Genomic DNA, 25,182 nt, shown 5'->3' with positions numbered 1-25,182 from the left:
TAATCAGTTTCACGATTGAAGTAGCAACAGGAGAGGGAGGGAGAGAGAAGAGGCAGTCGCTCCATATATCGGTTGTTAAGCTTAACGCAGGAATGCTTTACAAACATTCAGAGATGAACTTACACACTTGCTTTACTTCTCTCTGGGATAACTTCCTCGGAGATGAAACGCTCAACCAGACCGCAGCCTCTCTATCACGTGATGCATACTGCTCCCACATGCTAAGGTTATGAGCCGAGTTATGCCATGTCGCAAGTTTTGTGAGGTGCTTTTTTGATATTTAATGGATCGGGTTACATTTTTTATTTCTCTCCGATATCCATCTCTAGTGGAGACTTTACTGTACTTTGACAAACTGTTTAAAATGGTTAACCTTTTTAAAACAAATTTTAAACATTTGGATTATTACCTTCTACAATGGTAATAAAGTCACCAAGAATCTTTGTGAAGAACCATCTGCAATTACTATGTCTAAAACACCAGCACATCAAGTGATGTTGAACTTGTTTCACACTTAACGGTGTAATGTCACACCTTATACACTGAGTGGATGTAAGTTTTTAAAGTACCTTAGCAAATCATTCATAACTATTCATATTCTGTAATTATTCTTACAGCAGTGACCTTTAGGGTATTTCTAACCCCCATTTCCTAAGTTCAAAGAACAGAACACTTCTGAAAAGATGAACAAATAATGCTGCCCCCTGGTGGTGATAGTTTGAGTTTGCAGTTTGGAATTTTAAAACATACCTTTACATGCTTTGCTGGTGGTTCAACAAGCATAATTTACGAAAGAAAATGTCCTACAATAAAGAGTCATTTGTTCAAACATCACTGGGTTTTGTAGTAAGAATTAAAAGGCAGACAGGCATTGAATTCAACATTTTTATTTTGCAAATCTTCTCCTTTCCCCCCCTTTACACCAATGAACCTCAAAATGAGACTTCTCCACAATCAAAAATCCAAGGCATATTTTAAAACGTGAACTGATGACAGTCATGATCACATTTTAGTCTCCGCTACAATGAAAACAATGAACGGTGAGAATACACAAGAGGCTGTAGTCACTGTGACCTTTGTAATCCTGAGTGGTCACTTTGATATTGTGAATATTTATTTTTCTGCAATTCACTCACTCTAAACAAATCCCCTGATTCCTTCTTATTGTTTTTGGCAAAATACCTATTGCCATGTTCTAACAAAAATGACAAATCAGCAAAAGCACAAAAAGAAATGTGTATGGACACCGAAGATGAAGTACAAAAAACAAGGAACAGTTATTTACAAATGTAACAAGTTAACTGAGTACATAAAGTGTAAAACTGCAAAGCCTTCATATTTATACCCTTACATTTCAACTACATTTGTTTGATGCAAAAACAGTTGATAAAACCAGTCTTATGAGCTTTTGAAAAACTGTTATTGCTCCATTTCAAAAGTGCACAGCTTCAGTTTTGAAAATAAAATACAGACTTTTTTGTTCAGGTACAGTTAACATTTTGCTGAAATGTTAGCTTTAACAGAAATTTTTCATGATGACCAAGAGCAAGTCAGTTAGAGAGGTAATTTAACTGCAAGTGCCAAAAAGGAAAACGTTATGCAAATAGTAATAACAACAACAACGCCATAATAAATAGCAGTAATACTTGGAAAATCAAAGTGGTAGAAAACTACTACGAACTAAAGACACCAACTAGTGTAGAAAGAGTGCTACCACAATGTCAACGAAAATATAAACTTCTGTTTTTCCACCTTTTTAAGAAGTTATTCCTGAGATGTGTTAAAAAAAAATAAAAAAATAAAAATATAGATTCTGTATAATATCACATTTTCAATCGAACATGCTACACAATTTATATGACAAAGAGCACCCTTTTCAGTAAAAAACAAAAAAAACAATACAACATATGGAAATACAATGGGCACAGACCTAAACTGTGGAAGATGAATGGCAGTTTTGACTGGCAGTCAGCTTTAGGTTGAGTGCCACTCCAGGTCCGGGAGTCAGGACCTGACTCCACATGTAATTTAAAGAAGGAAATAGGAACTGTGTATTTGCTACTTTGACTGGTCACAAGGTCAAAGATACTCACAGTGGTCAGCATTTTGTAAACATATTCACATCACCACAGAGCCCTTATCAGAACGCACAAAGAACAGGAAACCTCTCCCCTTCCAAAACAAGGTGTCACACACAGCGTAACACACAGTTTATTCTTTCCAATGATGCTTCTTCCAAAAGTATCAATAAGTTTCATACACATTGCAACACAGTTTTGCTTGGGGCATGTTGTTGCTTGTCTGCACACTCAAATGACCCATTTACTCCAAGCACCAATAAGTATAGACTCTGTTATACTGAGTGCAGAGGGATGACGAATTTGCATCCAAAAGGTGAGTGGTAGTTGATTCCAACTTCTTGGTAAACCATCTTAGGGAGGCCAATATCACAGAGGTAGACTCTGCTGTCTTTGTCTGCTAAAGGCAGTGGAAGTCCTAAAGAGAGGGTCCACTTTGCGTTCACACTCTGAGGCTGCTCACTGACTGGGGGATCAATACTTAGGACTGGAGCACGGTTCTTGTTGGCCCAGTCAGCAACAGATTGGTACCAGGACTGCTCTTTCAGTAGTGGATTCTCATGGCAGTCCAAGCAGTTGATGACGAGATCGACTGGGCTCATGGGCAAGTCTGGGACACAGCCAAAGAGGGAGAATGTTTTTTAGTTGTATTGCAAAATCATAACACAGAAAAAAAATATTAGTGCATTTGATCCCATTACAAACAGTACATTGAGACACTACAGGAATTGAAAGTGCCAACACATGTGGCACTTTCAATTCCTGTAGCAAGGAGTGAAATTATCACCCCTTTCAAAAAGATGTTGGTGCATCTCACCATTTAGCTTTTAATCTAGAGGGGTATACTATAGAGCTCAACCTATATATTAAGTATTTATTGATGTATTATGTTGGTACTTATAAACACCCGATAAAAGAAAATGTAAAAGGTTTAGAGACAAGAGACACACCCTTTTAGCACATTATGAGTCAAATAGTTCATCCACCAGAGGACATTCTGCAGCTTGCCTGTTGGCAACATGTTTGGATTGCTATAAACACAACAACCAGCTGATCCGAGCAGAGTTGGGCAGAGCATAAATGAGTAATCCACGATTTGTTATGACAACAAAACAAGAATATTTTTAAACTGCAGTGTCACATTATCTTAGTAAGGACTCATAAATAACCTATACATAACAACTGTTAGGGAAATCTGTTTATGCTTTGTGTGTCTGGAAGAAAAAACAAAAAACAAAACACACACACACACAAAAAGGGGGGTGGGGATAAAAAGCCAATATATATATAAAAGTGTGTTAACTACCAAAAATCGGCATCATTCTATACAGCCTCAAAATTATATCATGATATTTTAAAAATAATAATTTTATGACAATACAGAAAACACTCAATGTTTTATTGCTGTTTGTAGCTTTCAGCTTCCTGCAAGACTTCCAGCTGTCTTCAAGACAACACTGATCAAAATAACAGTAAATAATTATAAACCAAGAGTGGATTATCTTGTATTAATTTAGACTAACTAAAACTTTGCAGAGATAAAACCAGTGTTTTGATTTATAAGTTTACGTCCAAGATATCAGTATGAGCTCCAAGCACAAGAGGAGTTAGGAGTGTCTTAAATGGTGCACCTCCACTAGAGGGCAACATTTGCCTATGATAGTCAGTTACAACTGGGCAAGGTTAATACACCGTGCCCCCACTTTTCTAGCAACAATGTTGAGACCTGTGTAGGCTACAGTGTGAATACAAAATACTTTAATACTAATACTGGTGGAGTTTTACCTTTGACGCTGGAGACCTGCTTTCCGCTTGTCTTGCTGAAGAGGTTGACCTCACTGGTGACCGACTCTTGCATCTTGACAAAATTAGGCAGGAACAAGATCACCTCCACTTCATGGTTGGCTAAGTGCCTACCACAGCTGATGCCTTGGGCTCCCTGAACATGGGGACCACACAGAAGGACCACGGTGGGTCTCTGGTGGACATTTTTTGGTGTGAGCCTATGAATATTTGAGAAAAGAAAGATTTCTCCATAAAAATCACAGGCAATGACAAGCGCATGAATTACTTTGCGATCAAACTGGCAATGCAAGTCTAAACCCCATCTCAAGGATTTTGTGGGAAGTCGGACACTCATTAAATTTCTGTAGAAAAGAAAAACTGAACCCCACCAAAGGTTTCTTAATTTTGATTATGGGAATTATGACAATGGTACTTGACTAAAGCATGTGAGCTATACTAAGTATTTTATTTATAATTACATTTTTAAAATATCCCAACCTTGATAAATCTTAAATAAAGTCTTCTATATTTACAAGGTTTAATATTAAACTGAACAGAAGAATTGAGTGCCTGCTGGTTCTCACTGAAATAGTTGTGATTTTGCACTACAACAAAATTAAACCTGATCTGAGTGCACTGTACTTCCAATTTAAATCTGACTCATGCAAGTATTGCAGTGCAAAGTAGATGAAAGGACTGAGGCAATAAACCAGTTTTGTTATGAGCTACTGTGTTGTGTTTCTTTGATGTTAAATAAGCCTCTGCCACACTTAAAAGTACATGTAAATAATACCGAACAGGGTTTGCTTTGGTCTTTTAGGATGTTCCTGACACTATATTCAATCTTAATGTAGAATGTAGTGTCTTCCTAAAACAATAAGCCTTGTTTTTCAGACAAGGATGTTTAACACACTGTTGTACATTCTTTTTCTTATAATACAAACCACTAACAGTAGCTAGCCATGAGACTGGGAAGTCTAAGGTGCCACTGAAGCTAGGACTGGTACTCCTTACCTGTTCGGTCCACCTAGCAATGTGAGAGCCATCTGACTGGAACAAACACCGACTGCTTCTAGCCTGCGCTCAAGAGAAAGACCCCAGCGCTCTGCAGCTGCTAGGAGTTGTTTATGAAGCTCATAGGGCACGGTGGGAACCACCAGACCTGTGTCTGCAAAAAGAAAACGTGAGATAGAGACTGTGTTAATGTGTTTTCATTTCAGCACCAGTTTTAGCTACATTCTAGAAGCAAAACATTTAATAAAACTGAAGCCATTTAGCCATTAATCTCCATCAAAATGGCTTTAGAAACAAAAGTAGAAGCAAAGTCAAATCTAATAATAGGACTTTGGTGATAAGGACATATTAGTCTACAGATAAACACATTCCCAGGTTTTCCGGCGGACAGTAGTCAGGTTGCATTGAATCAGAAAGTAATTCAAATAACTGGATCGCAAAAAATAAATAAATAAATAAATAAATAAATAAATAAATAAATAAATAAATAAATAAATAACTAACAGTAGGGCTGTTCGATATAACAATATATATCGGATGACGATATAAAAACGTCTATCGTTTCATTTTACGCTATCGTTTGTTTCGTGGTGTCGCAAACTAAGCTGTTTACGGCAATATTTTTTCATCGTTTTGATGGTCACTGTAGTGGCTATATTAATTTCTTAAAGTTCTCTCTTTCTCTTATATTTAATATAACCACACTACGGACGGACAAGCGCCTGTTTTTATGCGTTGTCGTTAGCAACAACGACGGTAAAACCATCGCGTGTCCGCTTGTTTATTTTCCACATAAACCTTTCACAATAAAACTCAAGATCCTGTTGAGACTTTTCAAAATAAACTGAATCACGTGAAAGAGTATGCAGAGTGTTTACGGATGAGAAGCCAAAAAGAGCCGCCAGGTGCTAAAAAATAAACCTTCGACTCAAACGTTAGAACAGGCTTTTCCCCGCAGCAGGCTGTGTAATAAATACTCACAAAGAAAACGGCGGCCGTTAAAACTTATGTCTAAAAATGTATAATTTCATACATCGTTAAAACACTCGACTCCAGGTACACGACGCCCAGCTGGAAACACGTTACGCAAGTCGAGCTGCCCGAGATTCACAGAATTTACAGAAATTGTTAAATTTTTGTGATTTATATCGTTATCGGGACGATTCATGTCTTATATCGGGATATGAGCTTTTGGTCATATCGCACAGCCCTAAATAACAGTAATAATAATTTTTGCTTGACATCATGTAAACTCAAGCATTTCATGAACATTTGCGACAACAAATAAACCTGCAGTAGAAACGTATCTGGGAGCGTGTGTGCGAATAAAAAGTGCGACAATATGAAGCTCATGCAACCCTCAGCTTCTAAACAAAAAGACTGATAGCATAACAGCAGCAGTGAAGATGATGCTGCCATAGTTTAATGTGGAGTCAGTCCACACACACAGACACAGAGAAGAGCATTGGGGGAGCAGTTACCGAGGTGGTGAACTCAGGTGGAAACTAGGGATGGACCGATCTGATATTACGTATCGGTATCGGTCCGATACTGACCTAAATTACTGGATCGGATATCAGAGAGAAATAAAAAATGTAATCCGATCCATTAAATATCAAAAAAGCACCTCACAAAACTTGCAACATGGCATAACTCCGCTCATAACCGTAGCACATCGGAGCAGTATGCGTCACGTGATAGAGCGGCTGTGGCGTGTGAGACCTCTCTGCAGTCTGGTAAAGCATTTGGAGTCTTGCTACAAAACCGGCATTTCATTTCATTTCAAAGTTATCCCAGAGAGAAGTAAAGCAAGCGTGTAAGTTCATCTCTGAATGTTAGTAAAGCATTCCCACGTTAAGCTTAACAACCGATATATGGAGCTTAATAGTTCTGCCAAGTACTCTTTAAAATACCAGAATAGGGAGGATGGAGGATTTAAGTTTATTAGATTGATCAGTATTGCTGAACTATGAAATATTTTGGGTGCAGTGTATTTTTTGCATAAAGGTATAACAGAATAGCTTTAGAGTTTTTTGTTTTTGTTTTTTAAACTTGAGTATGAACTTATACAAAATGCAGCAAGATATGAAAAAAAAAACTGTTTTATTGATTTAAAAAAAATACACTATCGGATTCATCGGAGTCAGTATCGGCAGATATCCAAATTTATGATATCGTATCGGACTTAAAAAAAGTGGTATCGTGCCATCTCTAGTGGAAACAAATCATTTTCCTAGCATGTTTTGTTTCCACTTGTTACTGTAATCACCAATAAAAATTTTACTAGGAAAAAGTGTGGTTCATCAAATGACGTGCTTAACAAGCTCTGACATGATCAAAAGTGAACTTGTAGCTGCTTCTGTCCATGGTCGTTTGCTTTACACAGCAAAAGCTGCAGACGTTAAAATATGACGATGAACTGTTATGAACTTCGTCTGACACCATGTTTAAAATAGGCAGATTGCTGAAGGCTGATGATAGCCATCCCACGTTCTATCGCTGTGATACCTGCAACAAGGAGAGGTGAGTCTAAAGGCGAGCATGGGGTATAGTAAAACATGTTTATTTTGAAGGTTTAGGTAAAATCATTTTTCAGATTTAGTTAATTTTAAAAATAATATATAAATAAAACTGTACTATATATTTAAAAATATACACAAGGAAGCTTTCTTGCAGGGCAGCACGAGAAAGACATACATGCTTTTAACTGACATTACTTTACGTGAGATTTTTTTTATTTTTGGATTTCATTTTAATATGCCATGCATTTTTGAGAAATCTATGAAGTTAAACTTTTAAAAAATGAATTTTTAAAATAGAAATTAATGAGACGTTTATTTTGAAAGTCCTGTGTTTTTTGTTTTTAATATTTATTATTGCTCATTAATAAGACTTAATTAATAAGAGACTAATGACTCTTCTTGTCATTGTTTGTTCTAGTATAAAGTGATCACAGTTTTTTGTCCTTGTCACATGATCTGTAAATAGTATCTCTGTATGTTTTTACTAGCTTGTGTTTAACACCAACCTGCCAGAGGGTCTGGAGATGGAAATTAGCCCAAGGCTATAATCTGGCATATTTACATTTGTTAAAATGTTCATTAATATGTATTACCCCTCTTTCTAAATAAAATAAATAAATACATAAAGACAAAAGAATTTTTTACTTAATTGCTTGATTAATCGGTTGAATAATCAATGACATACTGGATTAGGGCTAGGGCTGCAGCTAACTGTGAGTAAACTATTGGGGAAAAGCTGTTCTTCCTCTATCTGACCTGATCTTGCTCCCATCACAAGATTCTCCATTTCCCTTCCTGTTTGTCACTGCTGTCTGAGGAAACAAAGGAAAGATTGGCAGCCTTTGGAAAAGATGGCAAACATGAGGCAGTCAGAGTGATAACGCCTATTCCCCACAGGCCCTGAACTCACACGCACCATCACATGGTTTCTGACCAATTCCCAGCTCTTAGCTGCGGGACAGGACTGCACTGCACTGGACCCCCCACACTGGCTGCTTCTCAGTCAAAACATGCAGCGGGTTCGCGTGACAAAAAAAGGGGGGCAAACATCACACAAATATGAACACCTGCACCTGTATCCCAACATCTTGTGGTGAGAAACTGGGGAGGGCTAAAGTAAGATGGATGATGGTGGTGATTGGGCTAAAAAGTTAGTCCATTCATCTTCTTAAAAACACACCGTTACCCATGACCAGATGAACCATCAGACAAAGTATTTAACCCAAAAACATAATACATGCACTATACACTTTTAGGTAAGATTTGCCACCTTTCTACTTCAGGAACCTTTAAGAACTGCGTGAAGCACTCTCCAAATAGTTTTGGAGGCTTCAGCCACTGGACTGGTCTGACTAACCTAATGACTCTTACTTTGGACTTCTTTAAAAATTCTGTTTTTAATTAGCTAACTATAGGAGCCAAAAACAATCATTTTAAGAGCACCGTTAAGAAAAAAGTAAATCATTGTTACAAACTCTTAATACACATTTAATTAATTACTACAAAAGTAGCTTTTGGTTCACAAATCAACTTTTCATAAGCAGTCCTATTTCAAGAAAAATTCTTAAATCCCTTTTTTTTTTTTTTAAAATTGCATCCTTCATACCATGTAACCAATCACAATTGTTCTTGTGTATTTCCTTGAATTACTGTAATGTATATCTGCAGTTTGTTTTTCTTTTTTTAAAAATCACTGTACAAACTAAATTGTGTAGAAAGCTTTATAGAGGGTGTGTTAATCCCTAGCTATCCATTGCCTGTGGCACATTATAAGGGTAATAAGAGTCAAGCTGGGGGAACTGTGCGGCTCAGGGTCCCTTTGATAAATAAAGCTACTGGGAGGCAGTTAAGTCCTTAATGGCCTCTTACACATCTCCAGCCTGGCAGCTGAGAAGTTGGTGGCCTCACTGGTGTGCACAGAACTTACACTGACACAAAGAGATGCAAGTGCGTGCACACACACACAGACCCCACATCACACTCATATACACCCACAACTTTGCACCCAGACATGCTACACTCTCAATGACACACACATTCTACACACGCACACCCTCATACACAAGATAATTGCATATAAACACAGAGACTCATGCCGTGCCTGACTGAAATTCTTGCTTATCTTTAGGTCTGCCCTGTTCCCCTCCCACTATTCTTTATTGATACCACACAAAGACTGCTAATATGTTTCAGTGGGCAACAGAAATCTAGAGCATGCCAATCCTCCTGTGAGCGATAAGCACAGGAAAGTCAACTGGTTCTTGTCATGCAAGTGCTGCCTTGAGTGCCAAGCTCAGAGGAAGTGGGTGTTGCACTAGTATGCACTAATTGCTTTTAAACCAACCCATCAGGTGCGCTTCTTAACTCTACTGCTTAAGTTTCTACAACCAAAACGCCCCACCTTTCTCTCGCTCTCACATATGCATAAAATTCACACACTCTCAGTGCAGTATTAAAAACAGACTAGCTAAACTGGGTAGCTGTAAGTATACAGCAGCGCTAAAATAAACTGAGCTGGAAGTTATCCTTCAAGCATGACAAGGAAACCGGCAAGACTGAAAGCAATACGCGCTGGTTGGATACGAGCCATGTGTGACTAAGGTTTGCACTGGGGTAGGGAGGGAAAGCAGCCCATTTCATTCACTTCTGTTCCACTTTAAGAGTTGCAGAGGTAGCAAGAAGAAAATAAAACTAACATTAAAATTTGACATATTACCTTTTAGTAATTTAGTGGTTCAAACAGCTTAATATTGGAGCGCCACAGAGGTTTTTGAGTCTCAGTCTTCCTTATTGTTTTTACCTTTTCTAGGCACTATTAGTGCACATAATAACAAGGTTAATATATGTGCAAGTAACTCCTATGAGCTCAAGCTCATGCTATACATTGCTCTAAACAACCAGGTCAGAGTTGTTAAAAATGGGTTGTAACGATTCAAAATATACTTCTATCTATGCCAACAAAGTGATGCAGCACGAATAGTTAAAGTAAAAGAAGCTCATATTTAAAACATTGCAACATGTTTTCTAATTTGGCTTGCCTGACCTGAAGTTTCACTACAGTAGGGAAGAGAACAGCACAACTAAACTACAGAGGTTGCAACCTTCACAACAATGACTTATAGAAACAGAATCTTAAATCCCCATGTCCGCTTGTTATGTCAACCTAACCAACAGCTGGGCACTTTGTTTTACTTTCTGTGTTCTTGCACTGTGGTTTTATCTGTTTACTGGCAAAGTTTCCAGGTCAAGAGCACTGCGGTTTTTTCCTGCTTCAGAGGTGCTGTTTATGTAAGGCTGTACGGCGGCATACTAATTACAGAGTGCAGAGGACGGGGATTATGATGACAGCCCTGGGAAGCAAATCTGTCTGCACGGTAAGAAAGGAGGCTCTGCTTGGAAGCTATCTGCAGAATGGTTGGCAGCTGCTTATACTGAGCTCTCCTGAGTCACCACATAAAACTGTCGATCTGGGATAAAAACACCAATGTCACACACACCCGTCACCCTTGTACTAATATCTAGTCTTGCTCATCCTGAGGAAACAATTTAAATTTGAATCATTTGGTGTCAACAATATGTGACAATGCAGGGTACAACATCTGACATTATCCAACGGTCAGCAAAATATGCAAATTACATTTGACCACAGAGACAACTAAGAAGCATACTTTGACCAAGAAAAAAAGTATGTTTTAAAAAAAATAAATAAAAATTGCGCCTCAATTTAGGGTCTGCCTGTGGCAGGATTAATTTATTCTACAGTTAATTCTGTATCAGACCACATCAGTAAAGTTTAAAACAGGCCACTCTTTGTGCTACAGCCATTTTCTTTAGTACTGCTCACCTGACAACAATCACACCTTTGACTCCAGGGCCTGTTAGCCATTACCTATCTTGTGTCTGTATTAACCAATTACATAATATTCCTAGATTGAGCCAGTTTGAGAAAGGAGAGGGCAATCATTTCTATAGGCTTATGCCACAAGAGGTTGCAGAAGTTGCATCAAATGGCAAACAGTAAAAAAAGGTAAATGGCCTGTATTTGTATAGCGCTTTATTGGTAAATGATAAATGGCCTGTATTTATATAGCGCTTTACTAGTCCCTAAGGACCCCAAAGTGCTTAACACATTCAGTCATCCACCCATTCACACACACATTGTAGCCACAGCCACCCTGGGGCGCACTGACAGAGGCGAGGCTGCCGGACACTGGCGCCACCGGGCCCTCTGGCCACCACCAGTAGGCAACGGGTGAAGTCTCTTGCCCAAGGACACAACGACCGAGAGTGTCCAAGCCGGGGCTCAAACCGGGAACCTTCCGATTACAAGGCGAACTCCCAACTCTTGAGCCACGATCACAACAGTAACCAGGTATAGATACGAACTGCCAACTAGCCTGCAACAGGGTGAACTCTGATCAAGAAATTGGGTCAATTGTGAGCGCCACTTAATGGTGCATGTTGTCTCCTTCACTGTGTTGAATAAAAGAGACACTATTAAAAGCCCATTTAATATCAATTGTAAAATAGTCTATGTCACCATTTGACAAAAGCCATAACCCTTTCGCCAACTGTGCTTGTCAAAACAGTGCTGTTATATAACCAGTGTACACCTAGCCAAGGTTGAAACAGTGGGAGAAAAAACTACTCTGTCCAAAACAAACGAAACTAAAGACACACTTAAAAATGTCTTGTATATTTAATGTTCACTATCTTACATAAACTTAAATAAGGACACTTCCCACGATGCACAAAGCATTAATGAAGGTGAGTCAAACTGTGTGGTAGCAAGATTAATTTTGTTCTTTTATCAAATATAGAAAACCAGTCAGAAAAGGCCTTGCATTTACATACTTCATTCTTATCCACTATTTATTTCTGTGAGGTGTGATCACAGAAAGAGATAAAATAAAATAAAGAATAAAAAAAAATAAAATCTGCCCGTTACTCATTCAACATGACTAGATGCATCCGAGTGAAGCTGATATTTTTCAGATGTTACCTCAAAGTCCTTTTATGACCAATTAGAGAGCAAAATCACAACTCTGACCTGAATTTTGCATGGAGTATTGCTAGTTATTATAGCTGGGTATCCAGCTAAAAAGAAACAGATTTCTACAGTTTTCAGGTGTAGTCCACAGTTACATAATTGTGTATAAAAAGGATCTTTTTTGTTTTTTTCTTTTTTTAACATTCACAGCGTAGTCTAGCATGGATCACTCAGAGTTTGACTACTGTTTGAATGTCCTGAAGGGTCTGGCCAAATGACCTGAACTATGATGTCTTGCAGGGCAGAGTACAACTGACTCACCGTTGGCTCCACTTGCAGCTTTGGCTTCTCTGTGACTTTGTCTACTTTTAATTAAAATGAATTTAAATATTTTGAAACACTGGACCACAAATGGTCATACACAAATATGTCATTGCCACCAAAAATTTGTGTGTGCATCTTCTTCTTACCCGTACAGTATTCCTTGCCCCCATGCTGGGGCACAGTTATCTGTCTGTATGTGACCGGTTTCACCTCCAGAATATTCTCATCATGGCGATAGGACTGGGTCTTCTGCTCAGCCTGTGTATTGTGATGTTGTAACTTGTTGCTGTTGCTACTGGCCCCATCAATCTGGGAAAAAACAGCAGCCTTGTCGAACAGAGCCAGGTTTCCCTCAAAATCAAAGTCAGTGTCCAGATTCTCATCAGTCCCATCACCAAAGCATTCATCATTCTTTGATCTCTGCCCTCCAGCCCCTCCATTCCTCACATTGCTTCTCCTGGGTGTGGACTGTGTCGTCCCTCTGCTGTTTGATGAACCTGGAGACAATGGAAAACACAAACTCTGAGGATTGCTCACATAAAACAGGATTTGGTGTTGGACAATGCTGGCAAAGATTTAATCAGAACATTATTAGGGATAGGTGCACAAATGGGACCTCACGATCCCTGAGGAAAAGAGTATAAGTGCCATTGCAAATGATTCAAAACTTGTTATGGATTTAATTACCCAAGCATGCAAACATTTGAAGAAAGAAAGATTACACTCAATCATCAGAGGTGGTCTGTATGAAGTTAATAGTATATCATGTTAGCATTTTGAGCAGATCATTTACTCTTACTCAAGGAGGAAAAACAATAGACTTACCCCACTACATTTAAATAAATGAAATAAAGTAGCAATGCTTGTCTTTTTCATACATTTATATACTATCCATTAAGAGGTTCATAGTTTGCTGATGCCAGGCCTGCTGGCATAGTAATATTCCACTACAGCCACACACACTCATTACTCTGTTCATAGCTGAATAATGGTTAAGGCGAAAACAGGAGGATCAGATGATACAAAGCAAAGTGTGCCGACTGCTTACGTTCTGTCTTATTGTAAAGAGCCAAAAAATATAATACAGTCTGTTACTGAGTTTGTAAAAATAAAACTTATTCTAGACTTTTAGTTGGAGTAGAGCAGGGGTTCACATTGATGTGAACCTGGGGCACTTGTACTGGAAGGTCATTACCTTACAAAGTGCTCTGAGATTACTTATGTTTTCAACTGGTAACAATAAAAAACTGAACTGAAATGAAAATGTTGACTGTCTCTACTATATTTGGCAGTAATGTGGTCCTGGCATGTGTCACATGTTAGATCCAGTTGTGAATTTTCAAGACAAGCTGACAAAAGGAGTGTGTTCATTTAGGTTTATTTTTGTAAGCTAAGCCTGAGCATGTGTCAAATGATGCCAGTCTTTTACACACATAAAATGACACAGCAATGTGTTTTGTTTTGTTTTTTTATTTAAAAAAAAAAAAAAAGGGAAAAAAAAAAAGTTGGTCACCATTTCTTAGCTTTGTTGAAACCCCCCCCACCAAAAAACCCCAAATAGATATATGCATAAAAATAGATTTAAAAGTATTCTTAATTTATAAAAAACAACAACAACAACAACAAACAAAAAAAAAAACAACAACACCTAGTGTACCTCAAATTGAACAAAATATTACAATAAAAATCTGGGAATTATGGTGTAATTAATCTCTACTACGGTGTCATTTAGAATCTAAAGAACAAATTAATCATATAGAACTTCCAGTCTGAATCCCCAGGATTAAACCCCATCAGCTGCAGGTTCGGAGCGGGGAGCCAAAGGCTCTGCTCTAAGCTGGCACACGCCTTTTTTCCTTGAAACACAGATTATTTTAAATATATATATTTAATCTGTCAGACCCCACTTATATCCTAATCATCTCTAAATGAAGCTAGGAGCTGTCATACTATATTGAAAGCCATTGTGTTATAAACCGTGTAATCCATACACAAGTTCCTGCACTCAGCAGTTTCAAATTCGGACTGGGAGGTTGCAGCCCTTTTATCTTGGATAGCTGTTACTGCAGACTCTTATCGTCTCACGGATAGTTACGATAGCTCAATGAGAACAAAACACTGCTAACACTTAAAAGGTCCAATGGCTGAATGAGCGGTGCTTGATAAAGTTTATGTACATGTAAGCACCAAAAAACAAAAAACCCAAAACAAAAAAACAAAACAAAATGAACCAAGGGGAAAAAAAAAAAAAAAAAAAAAAAAAAAAAGCAAACTGGAAAAACCTGGCCTTCAACCCCAACCATCTAGAGCTCTCACGCTAACAAGGAGACACAGAAACACACTCACACGCTACTGTCAGTGTGACAGCTAAGGTACTCTGGCTTCTCTCACGCAATATGCCGGGGAGCATATTGTCATCGTACACTTCGCTTGACATAAATTTGCCAGCAAAACTAATTTGACACCGCTGTAGCTCATATATATATATATATATATATATATATATATACACACACACACACACACACACACACACACATATACATATATATATATATATATATATATACATACATACATACATACATACACACATATACATACATACATACATACATACACACACACACACACACACACACACACATATATATATATATGCATATATGCGCTAGCGTCTTATTAGAGCAAGCCAACAATGTCATTATTTACAAGGAAGTGTTTTGTCATGCTATGAATCAAAAATCTGAATGAACTTGGCAAAGCTCCAAGTTAAACAGGCTAATGAACAACAAGTAGACAGACAGTGAACCTTACTGATTTGAGTTTAGACAAACTTCCCACAACAGCTACAACTACAGAGGCCTGGAATGTTCTTAACTGAAATGTGAGTTTAGGTAAGAACAGTGTTCAAACTGTGAAAGCGTTTCATAAAACAATATATTATTATTATTTTTAGAGATCTTGGTGGTTTTCATTAAATTGGTCCATACACTACTCAATATCTGGTTTCATCAGTTATCATCAGTGAGTAGAAGAAAAAAAAAAAAAAAAAAAAAACCAAACAATCCCTATGATGTAAATGTGACTAAAATAAATAAATAAAACAACAACAAAAAAACAAACAAAACAACCACATTAAACAGACACCAGTAAATACATTTAAAAATGCAAAGCTTAGAAGTGCCATGAAAACTTGTTGGTGAGGAGCAAACTCAAAATCAATCAAAAATGGAAGAGCTGCTGATGATTGTGGTGAAGCACATGCACACTGATAATCAAAAGGCAAAGTCAAATAAAATGACCTACTTACTTACAATAGACTCTCGAAGTCTATTATAACTGCAGCATTTTCCGATTAAAGGAAGTGTGTGAGGTTACTTAAAGAACGAGGATGTTCGTGATGGCATGGAAAACACAATAGGAAGGCAACAATGGTGGTACGCAGAGCAGTACAAGTGTTTGATTAGATTTGCAACTAAAAATAAATGGTTGCAGATTTTAATATGCATTTAGGAGCACGTAGGCATGTGAGTCTCACACAGTGGGCAGCAAAGAGGCAGTAAAAACATTTCGTATTTGGCTTTTGGATTTATTTATTTATTATTTATTTTTTAAATATGATTTCACTCCATATAAGCAGCTCCTCCAAAAGACAAGTTGAATGAGATCTGTTTGGGGTTAATGAAATCAACTGTTCTTCTATACCCCTATGTATCCTCCTCTATATTCCCTTTGTGCTCTCCAAGAGAGATCATTAACAGATATTAAAAAAATAAATAAAAAAATTCCTAGAATCTGTGATCTTATGTGTGCAACAGCCCACCCTGCCTTCCCGTCTTTGTGACTGGGGGCTTTTTGGGAGCATGGCATTGCGTGTGAAAGGACCAGCCCAGCCCAAGCCACTCAGCACGTTGGCCCTGTGCAATTTGGGCATTAGCTCCCTGGCCTCCAGCCTGAAAGCAAGAGATTAAAATAAAAACTCAAAGGTAAACATTGCTTCCACAATTGATATCGCTTTGGCTTTCCAAGCACACTGGGACAACATGGCTTCCTGTCGGGGAGGGGGTGTCGGTTTCCTGTGCTGGCCAGAAGCAAGTCAGGGAAATGAGATGGGGGGGAGAGGGAGAAAGAGTGAGAGAGAGAGAGCAGGGCACTAAGCACAAAAGCCTGGCTTTGCATAACCTTCTCTTTAGGAGCAGACACCAAGAGGGAGGGGTAATGTTTATTGATTTTAGTCACACACGTATTGTAAAGAGGAACTTTGGTACAAGTGTTTAGCACGCTATGGGAATCATAGTGGGGAGTTATTGCGAGGCACTGTTTGGTCCCAGGCTCAGGTTTCTGAAGAGAAGGCAGCAACACGCACACAGGAACTGACAATGGATTAGCAATTTACGACTTATGACTTGAATCTATGACTTATTCATTTAATGAAACATGGAAAAGACCAGTTTTCTATTGTTCACGTTTCTATTTCCATGTTCAGGACATAGTGTTTAATCACACTGGAGAACACTGGCAATTTTTTTTGACCCCTGACTCTTCCATTGTTTGGTGATCCTGAGTGTAAAACTGAACAGACTTTAAATGACTCCAGCAGAGGCCACAGAGCTGTCCAAGCAGATTTCCTCCTTATTTGCTGCTGACTAGAGGAAATACTGTTTTAACTTTTGTCTAATCAGGAAGGTTGAGTAACACATTCTGATTTTTACAGTAATGTGCACAACTCACAACTTGGGACAGGAAAATCTAAATATGTGCTTCAGTGTCAACATGCATCAGAGTTTGCATGTAAAAAAAGGTTACGACTGAAAGTAATAATACACCAAGATCTTGGTTTTATATTTAAAATGTCGATATGAGTTTAAAAAAAAAAAAAAAAAAAAAAAAAAAAAAACCCTCTAAAATACAAAACAGAACTTTATCATTAAAAAAAAGTTACAATAACAGCAACAAATTAATCAGTTAGTTCTGAAACTAACATCTGCCAAAGAGATGCATTGATCACAAACTGACCATCATACCAAATGAGATACCTGTATATTCCTCTATAGCAAAATCTACTGTGCAAGATAAACAAACAATTTAACAATATGCAACATAAAGATGGTAGAATCCATCTTTAATAGGGTTAGTCTACTTTATTGCCAGCTTCTTTTGACAAGCGATGCCCTTGGTAGCCTGAAATCATAATAAAACCTTATTTAATCCTGTCAAGGACAAGGCTAGTGCATTCACTATTCTGATAGTGGGGATCTCATTGGAGCGGCACTTACCGTATTTTTCGGAACATAAGGCGCACTGGATTATAAGGCGCATTAAGCGAAACAAAACAGTCAGATAAGTCAAACTAGAGATGGCACGATACGACTTTTTTATGTCCGATACCGATATCATAAATTTGGATATTGGCCGATACCGATATGAATCCGATAGTGTGTTTTTTAATCAATAAAACTGTTTTTTTAATATCTTGCTGCATTTTGAATAAGTTCATGCTCAAGTTTAAAAAAAAAACAAAAAAAAAAACAAAAACAAAACACTAAAGCTATTCTGTTATACCTGTATGCAAAACATACACTGCACCCAAAATATTTCATAGTTCAGCAATACTGATCAATCTAATAAACTTAAACCTACTCCATCCTCCCTATTCTGGTATTTTAAAGCGTGAGCAACCTAACTAATAGGGATAAATAAAAGCAAAAAAAAAAAAAAAAAAGGAACCACCCCCCACCTCATGATGCTTAATCGACGTAATCAACTTTAATTTGATGCAGTGTGAAAAAAAAATGCACAGAAATCAATTATTTTTCTACAATAATTAAATAGATTAAACATCTTTCTTCAACAGAACTGCAGACTGCACAGATGGTACCTTCCCAAAGGAAAAAGTACTATAGCTTACTAGGGTATATTAGACTTAACAGTTACTATATACAGTAACGGACTTCTATACATTTTACATCAGATTAAAACTTTGGGTGTAAAATTCAGATAATTATTTATTAAAAGATTTTAAATGAGAATAAGAAAGAAAAGTATGTCTTTGTGCCCCCCTTTTCCCTGTTCATGCCCTATCGGCCCCCCTGGCTAAACTTTGCTAGATCCGCCCCTGCACAGTTACCAGCTGTCAGCTAAGTAGAAAAAGATCCTGGTGTAGAAAGTAATATTAAATAAATTCTAACAACAACTTATCAAGCTTAAACGTGCTGCTGTTGTTCAGCCGCTGGTTTTCTCTTTCTGGCGCAAAGTGGGCGATAAACAAGAGAGAAGGACTCACGACAGAAAAGCCGATCAGCTGATCATTAATCAGTTTCACGATTGAAGTAGCAGCAGGAGAGGGAGGGAGAGAGAAGAGGCAGTCGCTCCATATATCGGTTGTTAAGCTTAACGCTGGAATGCTTTACAAACATTCAGAGATGAACTTACACACTTGCTTTACTTCTCTCTGGGATAACTTTCTCGGAGATGAAATGCCGGTTTAGTAGCGAGGCTCCAAATACTCAACCAGACCGCTGACAGGTCTTGCACGCCACAGCCGCTCTATCACGTGACGCATACTGCTCCGACGTGCTACGGTTATGAGCCAAGTTACGCCATGTCGCAAGTTTTGTGAGGTGCTTTTTTGATATTTAATGGATCGGATTACATTTTTTATTTCTCTCCGATATCCAATCCATTAATTTAGGTCAGTATCGGACCGATACGTAATATCGGATCAGTCCATCTCTAAGTCAAACTTTACTCAAATCACTCTTCTTGCTTCCTCCATTTTGGTACGGATGAACGCGCGCACGTGTTCATTTTAGTAACTCACTTATTTGGATTTGATTAAGGCTAAAACTGATCAATCTTGGAGGCAAGGCTGCTCTGACTGACAGCTATACAGACAGAAGCAGCAAAAACAATAGCCGTATGCAAACATTTTGATCTGACAAGTAATGCAGCCTGCTGCGAGGTATAGGGACTTGTAAGATGTTGCTTTAGTTATGGTGACTGAAATTATAGTATTTTATTAGTTTGTTACTTAAGACTAATAAGCAGGTATCAGCATCTGTATATTGCACCTGTAGAGTTGATAGGGCTTGCCAGTGTTAGCTGGAAACTAATATGGTTACTTCTTGCTCAAAAACAAAAAATATCAAGAATAGCCATTAAATTAAGTGGATGGGTGAGTAATATCGCAGTGGTTATGTTAATCGTTTGTATGCAGTCTAAGGGCACATATCAACCCACAGCACACTGAAAACATGTGACTTTCTTTGCTCAGCACAACAGTCACTCCCTACCTCTCCAACTCTCGAGCTTACCCGAAACAAAGCTCAAGTTCATGCATCACCATTTTGACAATGTGAAATCCAGGAGATTGTCTTTGATGTGTATAGAGGGTGCATTCCAAGCGTGACAGTTTGGCTGGGAGTGGTGTAACGCTGCACTACTTCAAACAAACCAACTAATTTCAAGTCTTTTTTCAAATCAGTCAAGGCACTTTGCAATTGCATCTCATAATAGCTGTATGCTTTTTAAAAAAATTCAATTATCATCCATTCACTTCCGCTTATCCTTTTACAGGGTCGCGATGGGGCTGGAGCTTATCCCAGCTGTCTTAGGGTGAGAGGTCACCAGTCTGTCGCACAACTAACATATAGACACAGACAACCATTCGCACTCACATTCACACCTATGTGCAATTTTAGAGTATCCAATTAACCTATCCCCACCAACTGCATGTCTTTGGACTGTGGGAGGAAGCTGGAGTATCCAGAGAGAACCTACGCAAACACCGGGAGAACATGCAAATTCCACACAGAAAGACCCCGGCCTGATGGTGGAATTGAACTCAGGACCTTCAACAGTGCTAATCACCATGCTGTCATTCACTTCCACTTATCCTTATATTACGCAGTTCAAAATTCTGACGCGTCCTCCTTTACATTGAGCTGATCATACACTGTGTGATTTTTTTCAGTCGTGTTTGAGCTCCTGCTCAAACTGTACGACTGCATTGCAGGGGTTAGAAGTTCGCAGCTCACGATATATGTTCTTACACTATATGGCCCGATCGGAGGGGCGACCAGGATTTCAAACAGGTTTGATTTTCTTGTGACCACACGATTGCTGATTGGGAGCTGGCCGTGAGGTGCTAATTGCTTCTCGTTATCTCTTGTATGCTAAGGCGAAACTCGGGCCGATCCCCAAAAGGGTCGCACCAGTGAAAAATTGTCTTAAAATGTGCCAAAAAAAAAAAACCCAAAAAACAAAATCGCACAGTGTATGCCCAGCTTTATATTACATCCAGCAATTTTATGCTAGTTTCTTGTTTCTATTAGATCAGGGGTGGGCAATTCCAGGCCTCGAGGGCCGGTGTCCTGCAGGTTTTAGATCTCACCTTGGGTCAACACACCTGCATCACATGATTAGTTCGTTACCAGGCCTCTGGAGAACTTCAGGACATGTTGAGGAGCTAATTTAGCCATTTAAATCAGCTGTGTTGGTTCAAGGACACATCTAAAACCTGCAGGGACACCGGCCCTCGAGGCCTGGAGTTGCCCACCCCTGTATTAGATAAACATTTCCAAATCACTGGAAATCTGTGATTGATTGTTTGGTGAAAGCAAAGTGTGTATATCAAACTAGTGTTAGGTCAGGGTGGCATACAAAACTAGTCATGATAACCAAAATCTTTGAGCTCCCTTCCAGTATCAAAGACAAATTTTTCTGGTCAGTGAAGCATCCAAGATAGGCAATGGGGACTTTCAGGAGTCATTAAGTACCACTGAACACAGCATAACATTGGGACATTGTGATTTGGTACAGATGCAGTGTATAATAATAATAATAAAAATAATAATTTTGTTTGAAAGCGCTTTATAAATAAAGTGCTGTACAGCTATTTGAAACTAAAAAGATGAATAAATAAAAGGGATAAATAGCAGTACAAGTAAAAACACAATACAAGTTAAAAACAGTAAGAATTTAAAAACTAAAAGCCATAGTATCAGGCTATTAATCATTTTATAGTTTAGATTTTATGTAACCAAAAATGATTTGCAATTCCTTTTTGTTATTTGGTGAAGAACATTTCGACTGTACAAACACAAACTCTGATGTTGAGTGACACAGCACTTTTGCCCATCTTCAGTGAGGCAACTTTCAGGCAATTAAAAGTGTGATTGGGAAATATGTGAAATTGCTGATTGTCAACAATTTCACATATTGCCCAATCCTATATTGTCAGTGAACAATATCAATTTCATTTTCTGCTTAACAGAAGAGAACTCTATGGCCATTGCTGTGGTAAATTCCTGTTACGTATTTCACCACTCTCAACATTATTGCTGCACTCTGCAACAATAGCCCTCTGTGATTTGACAACTAGGAAACAAAGCTTCACAGTAAGCAATAAGCTGAAGTCTTAAAAACACAGGGATTTCCCCATTTTATAAAGATGTCAAACTGTCTCATTGTTCTGGAACAACTGTAAAATAATATGTCACCATTCTCATATGATAATGCATAACCACGTGCTTTCCAAGCTGTGTTCAGTTGCTGTAGTTTGATTAGCACATCCTTTGTTGAGTCTTAAGGTCACTCGGTTATCTGTCATATCAGTGGTCAAGATGTTATATGAACGGATGCTTACAAGTACAGCATTTGTCTCATGTCATAGCAAAAAGGTTTCTGACATGTTTAAAAACATAAATTTGGCATTTTCATTGGTACAAAACAGAGATTTTTTTTTTCTTCCCTACAAGTCCAAAAAAAACAATACTTAAAAATGAATAAATGAATTTAGTAATTTTCACCATACATTTGAATTTTGTTAGTACTTTCCAAACATTAGACTTTGCATCAAATAATAGGAATATAATTAGATAAGTAGAACATAGAACAAATTATTAAAGTACTGCATTTTTGCCAAAGTCTAAGTTTGTGTGCACCTGCTTGAGTCTTACCCAAGAAGGGTATGGAAGGAAAAAAAAACAAAACACTAGCTTATTTTGTTAACATGAACACTGAGGTGAATTACACAAGTGACTATAAGGTACTGACCTTAAGTGTTAAAGTGCTTTATTTTTATATTAACTACCAATTAAATAAACAGCTAGATGATGAAATGTCAATTCTTTCAGGTCATGACCTACCTTTACGGGGGTTGCTGCTCAAACCAGAGCTGTTGCTTATTGCAAGAGAGTGATTTGTTTTGTTAGTCTGGCCATGGCGTCCTGTTGATATGTAGCTGGGTTCTGTTGCAGTGTCTTTCCCAGCGCTGGTCTTGTTGACTTTGTTCTGGATATCCAGGAACTTCAAGTCCTTGATATCCATAGCACTAAAAGGGACAAAAAACAAAACAAAACTAACATTACTTGGAATCCAAATGGTACTACGTTAATAATGAAATATCCATTCCTTACATTGCTGGGAAATATTTTTCAATCCAAAACCACAAAAGTGATATTAACGGAGTTCTTGACTGGTTCTAAAATTTTAAACCAATATATTTTGCCTAATTTTAAAGCTATTCATTCAACAAGCACAGTCAATTCGTTCGTCATTCATAGAAAAATATGGAGTTTGGGATGACTATGTTTAAAATTTTCAATGAATACATGGTGATGCCAAACTTAATAAAAATACACATAGTGATAAGTAATACTGGTACAGTTATGGAAAAAAATAAGTATATACCATTATTGACTTTATGACATTTGGATAAACAAAGACTTGATTTTCTCTCATACTGGGCCTATTATTACATCTTTTTGTCTTTAGAAGCCACTATAAAACTCATTATCACAATACTGCTTGTTGAAACTGATGCTGTCAAACAATTTATGTCCACTGTTACTGTGGAAAAAAAGAACGCATTTCTGATTCGTCTAACCAGAAGTCATAACAGGCCTTCACCTCTGGGTTCACTGGCAAGCAGTAGCTTGTGCTGATGTTTTCTGTGGTGAGCATGGATTCCTTGAATTTGAAAATTTCAGTTTCAAACTTCAGTTCACTACAAAGAGTTCAATAATCATTCTTTACTTTTAATTGCTAAAACATGGTCAAAGTTCAACATAACATGGGGATCTGTTGAATTATTAAGCAAGGTAGTACACTTGTTTAGTTTTGTATTAATTTCAAGATGCTTTTTATTTCAGCAAAATAAAAATGTGACATGTCAGTAGCACGCACTGAGGATTTTACACAAACACACTTTTTTCAAAGTTGTACTCATGCACTAAAGGGGAAGCTGAAGGGTCTTTAAAAACACACACACACACACACACACAGAGCGAGAGAGAGACACACACCAAGGAGAATTACAAAACCTGGTCAAAGTTCTGAGCTCCCTGGTGTATTCTATGCATTACCTGAATGTGACCTCGGGAACAGGACACTTGACTCCATTGTGATATGGATGTTTCAGGGAGATGGTTTGGCTGACGCGATCAACAGATGACACCTCACCCTGATAAACTCCCAACGTTGCTCCACAGTCTATGGACACAACACTACCCACCCAGTCTGTGGCCATTCTCTTAACAATGATCCTGTTTTAAAAACAAAAACGGAAAAGGGGCTTTAGTGAGATAAGTGTTAGATCAATGTTCAACAGGCTAATTCAGTGTAACGAGTACATACGGTTTGCAGACTAATTTATTAAAAGTTGGCTAACTTGGGCCATTGTAGGCATGACCAGCAATTAGCCATCTGGCGTACAACTTGTTTTTTGGACCAGAGACCTTATAAGAAAAAGACTTTACACTAAGAGTCCTGAACGCTGAGTCCGAACTTTGCGTTAGTAAAAGCGGCCGTGGAAGCTAAAAATCACAAGATAAAACTAGATTTTAATTAGCTTACCTAACCAGCACCTGTGTGGTTGTGGTGGGCGTATTACAAATCAGACGTTTCACAAGTAGGTGTAAATATTAGCAACCTACCGTTTTAGCAGGAAAGCTTTCGTTTGTCATGTTGTAATACAAAGTTATTTATTTAAAAATGACCAAAGCTGTTGCTGACATTCTTGTTAGGACAATATTTAAACAAAATTACGCAAATCTCAACATTTCGCCGTATACCAAGGAAGCTATGATAGCTAGCTCGGTAGCTAACATTAGCTTGTCTTCTGTCCCCTCTTTTTTCTGAATTTGTTTTAATAAAAGCATATTGCAGCAATTTTGAATTTGGTTTCTGTCGCCGTTGAGCTAAGAGCCTAAATCTACTGAATCTACAGTGGGTAGATTTACCTTAGCGAAAAGCTGTGGTGAAATGTCAAAGCAAGACAGAGCCCAGGCTGTTTTTTTTTTTTTTTGTGAGCGCTGTGTTCCGGGATACTACGTCACTTCCTTTATGTCCCACGTTGCTTTGTTTGTGTCTGTCTCCACTCATGTGACGATCAATACTCACACATAATCTCAGTATGTACACGATTTTTCTACAAAACTAATTATATTATGGGTATTTATGTGTT

At 38.0% G+C, this 25,182-nt stretch overlaps 1 protein-coding gene across 1 annotated transcript; it reads right to left on the bottom strand.

Annotated features, from left to right (window-relative positions):
- Nucleotides 1-871: 871 nt before the first annotated feature.
- On the bottom strand, nt 872-25,140 carry LOC146393258 (enhancer of mRNA-decapping protein 3-like). Its single transcript, XM_084928628.1, has 7 exons — nt 24,959-25,140; nt 24,083-24,262; nt 22,865-23,049; nt 12,860-13,210; nt 4,878-5,031; nt 3,864-4,081; nt 872-2,688 (listed from the first exon to the last, which is right to left on the bottom strand). The coding sequence occupies exons 2-7, from the start codon at nt 24,244-24,246 to the stop codon at nt 2,354-2,356; spliced, it is 1,407 nt and encodes a 468-aa protein (XP_084784754.1). The 5' UTR covers nt 24,247-24,262; nt 24,959-25,140; the 3' UTR covers nt 872-2,353.
- Between the last annotated feature and the right edge of the window lie 42 nt (nt 25,141-25,182).

This window comes from Perissodus microlepis, chromosome 1 (genome assembly GCF_051167445.1).
Source record: "Perissodus microlepis isolate ML-2025 ecotype Zambia chromosome 1, ASM5116744v1, whole genome shotgun sequence".
In the NCBI taxonomy this organism is placed as follows: Eukaryota; Metazoa; Chordata; class Actinopteri; order Cichliformes; family Cichlidae; genus Perissodus; species Perissodus microlepis.
This window is presented reverse-complemented; position numbering and strand designations above follow the sequence as displayed.

Excerpts from the sequence above, each read along its gene's own strand:
- LOC146393258 (XM_084928628.1), bottom strand. The coding sequence starts at position 24,246 with ATGGCCACAGACTGGGTGGGTAGTGTTGTGTCCATAGACTGTGGAGCA. Across the intron at positions 5,032-12,859 it reads GGGCAAGGAATACTGTACGG|ACACAGGTCTGGTGGTTCCC; the intron begins GTAAGAAGAAGA and ends TTCTTTTTGCAG. Across the intron at positions 2,689-3,863 it reads GCAGGTCTCCAGCGTCAAAG|ACTTGCCCATGAGCCCAGTC; the intron begins GTAAAACTCCAC and ends GCTGTGTCCCAG.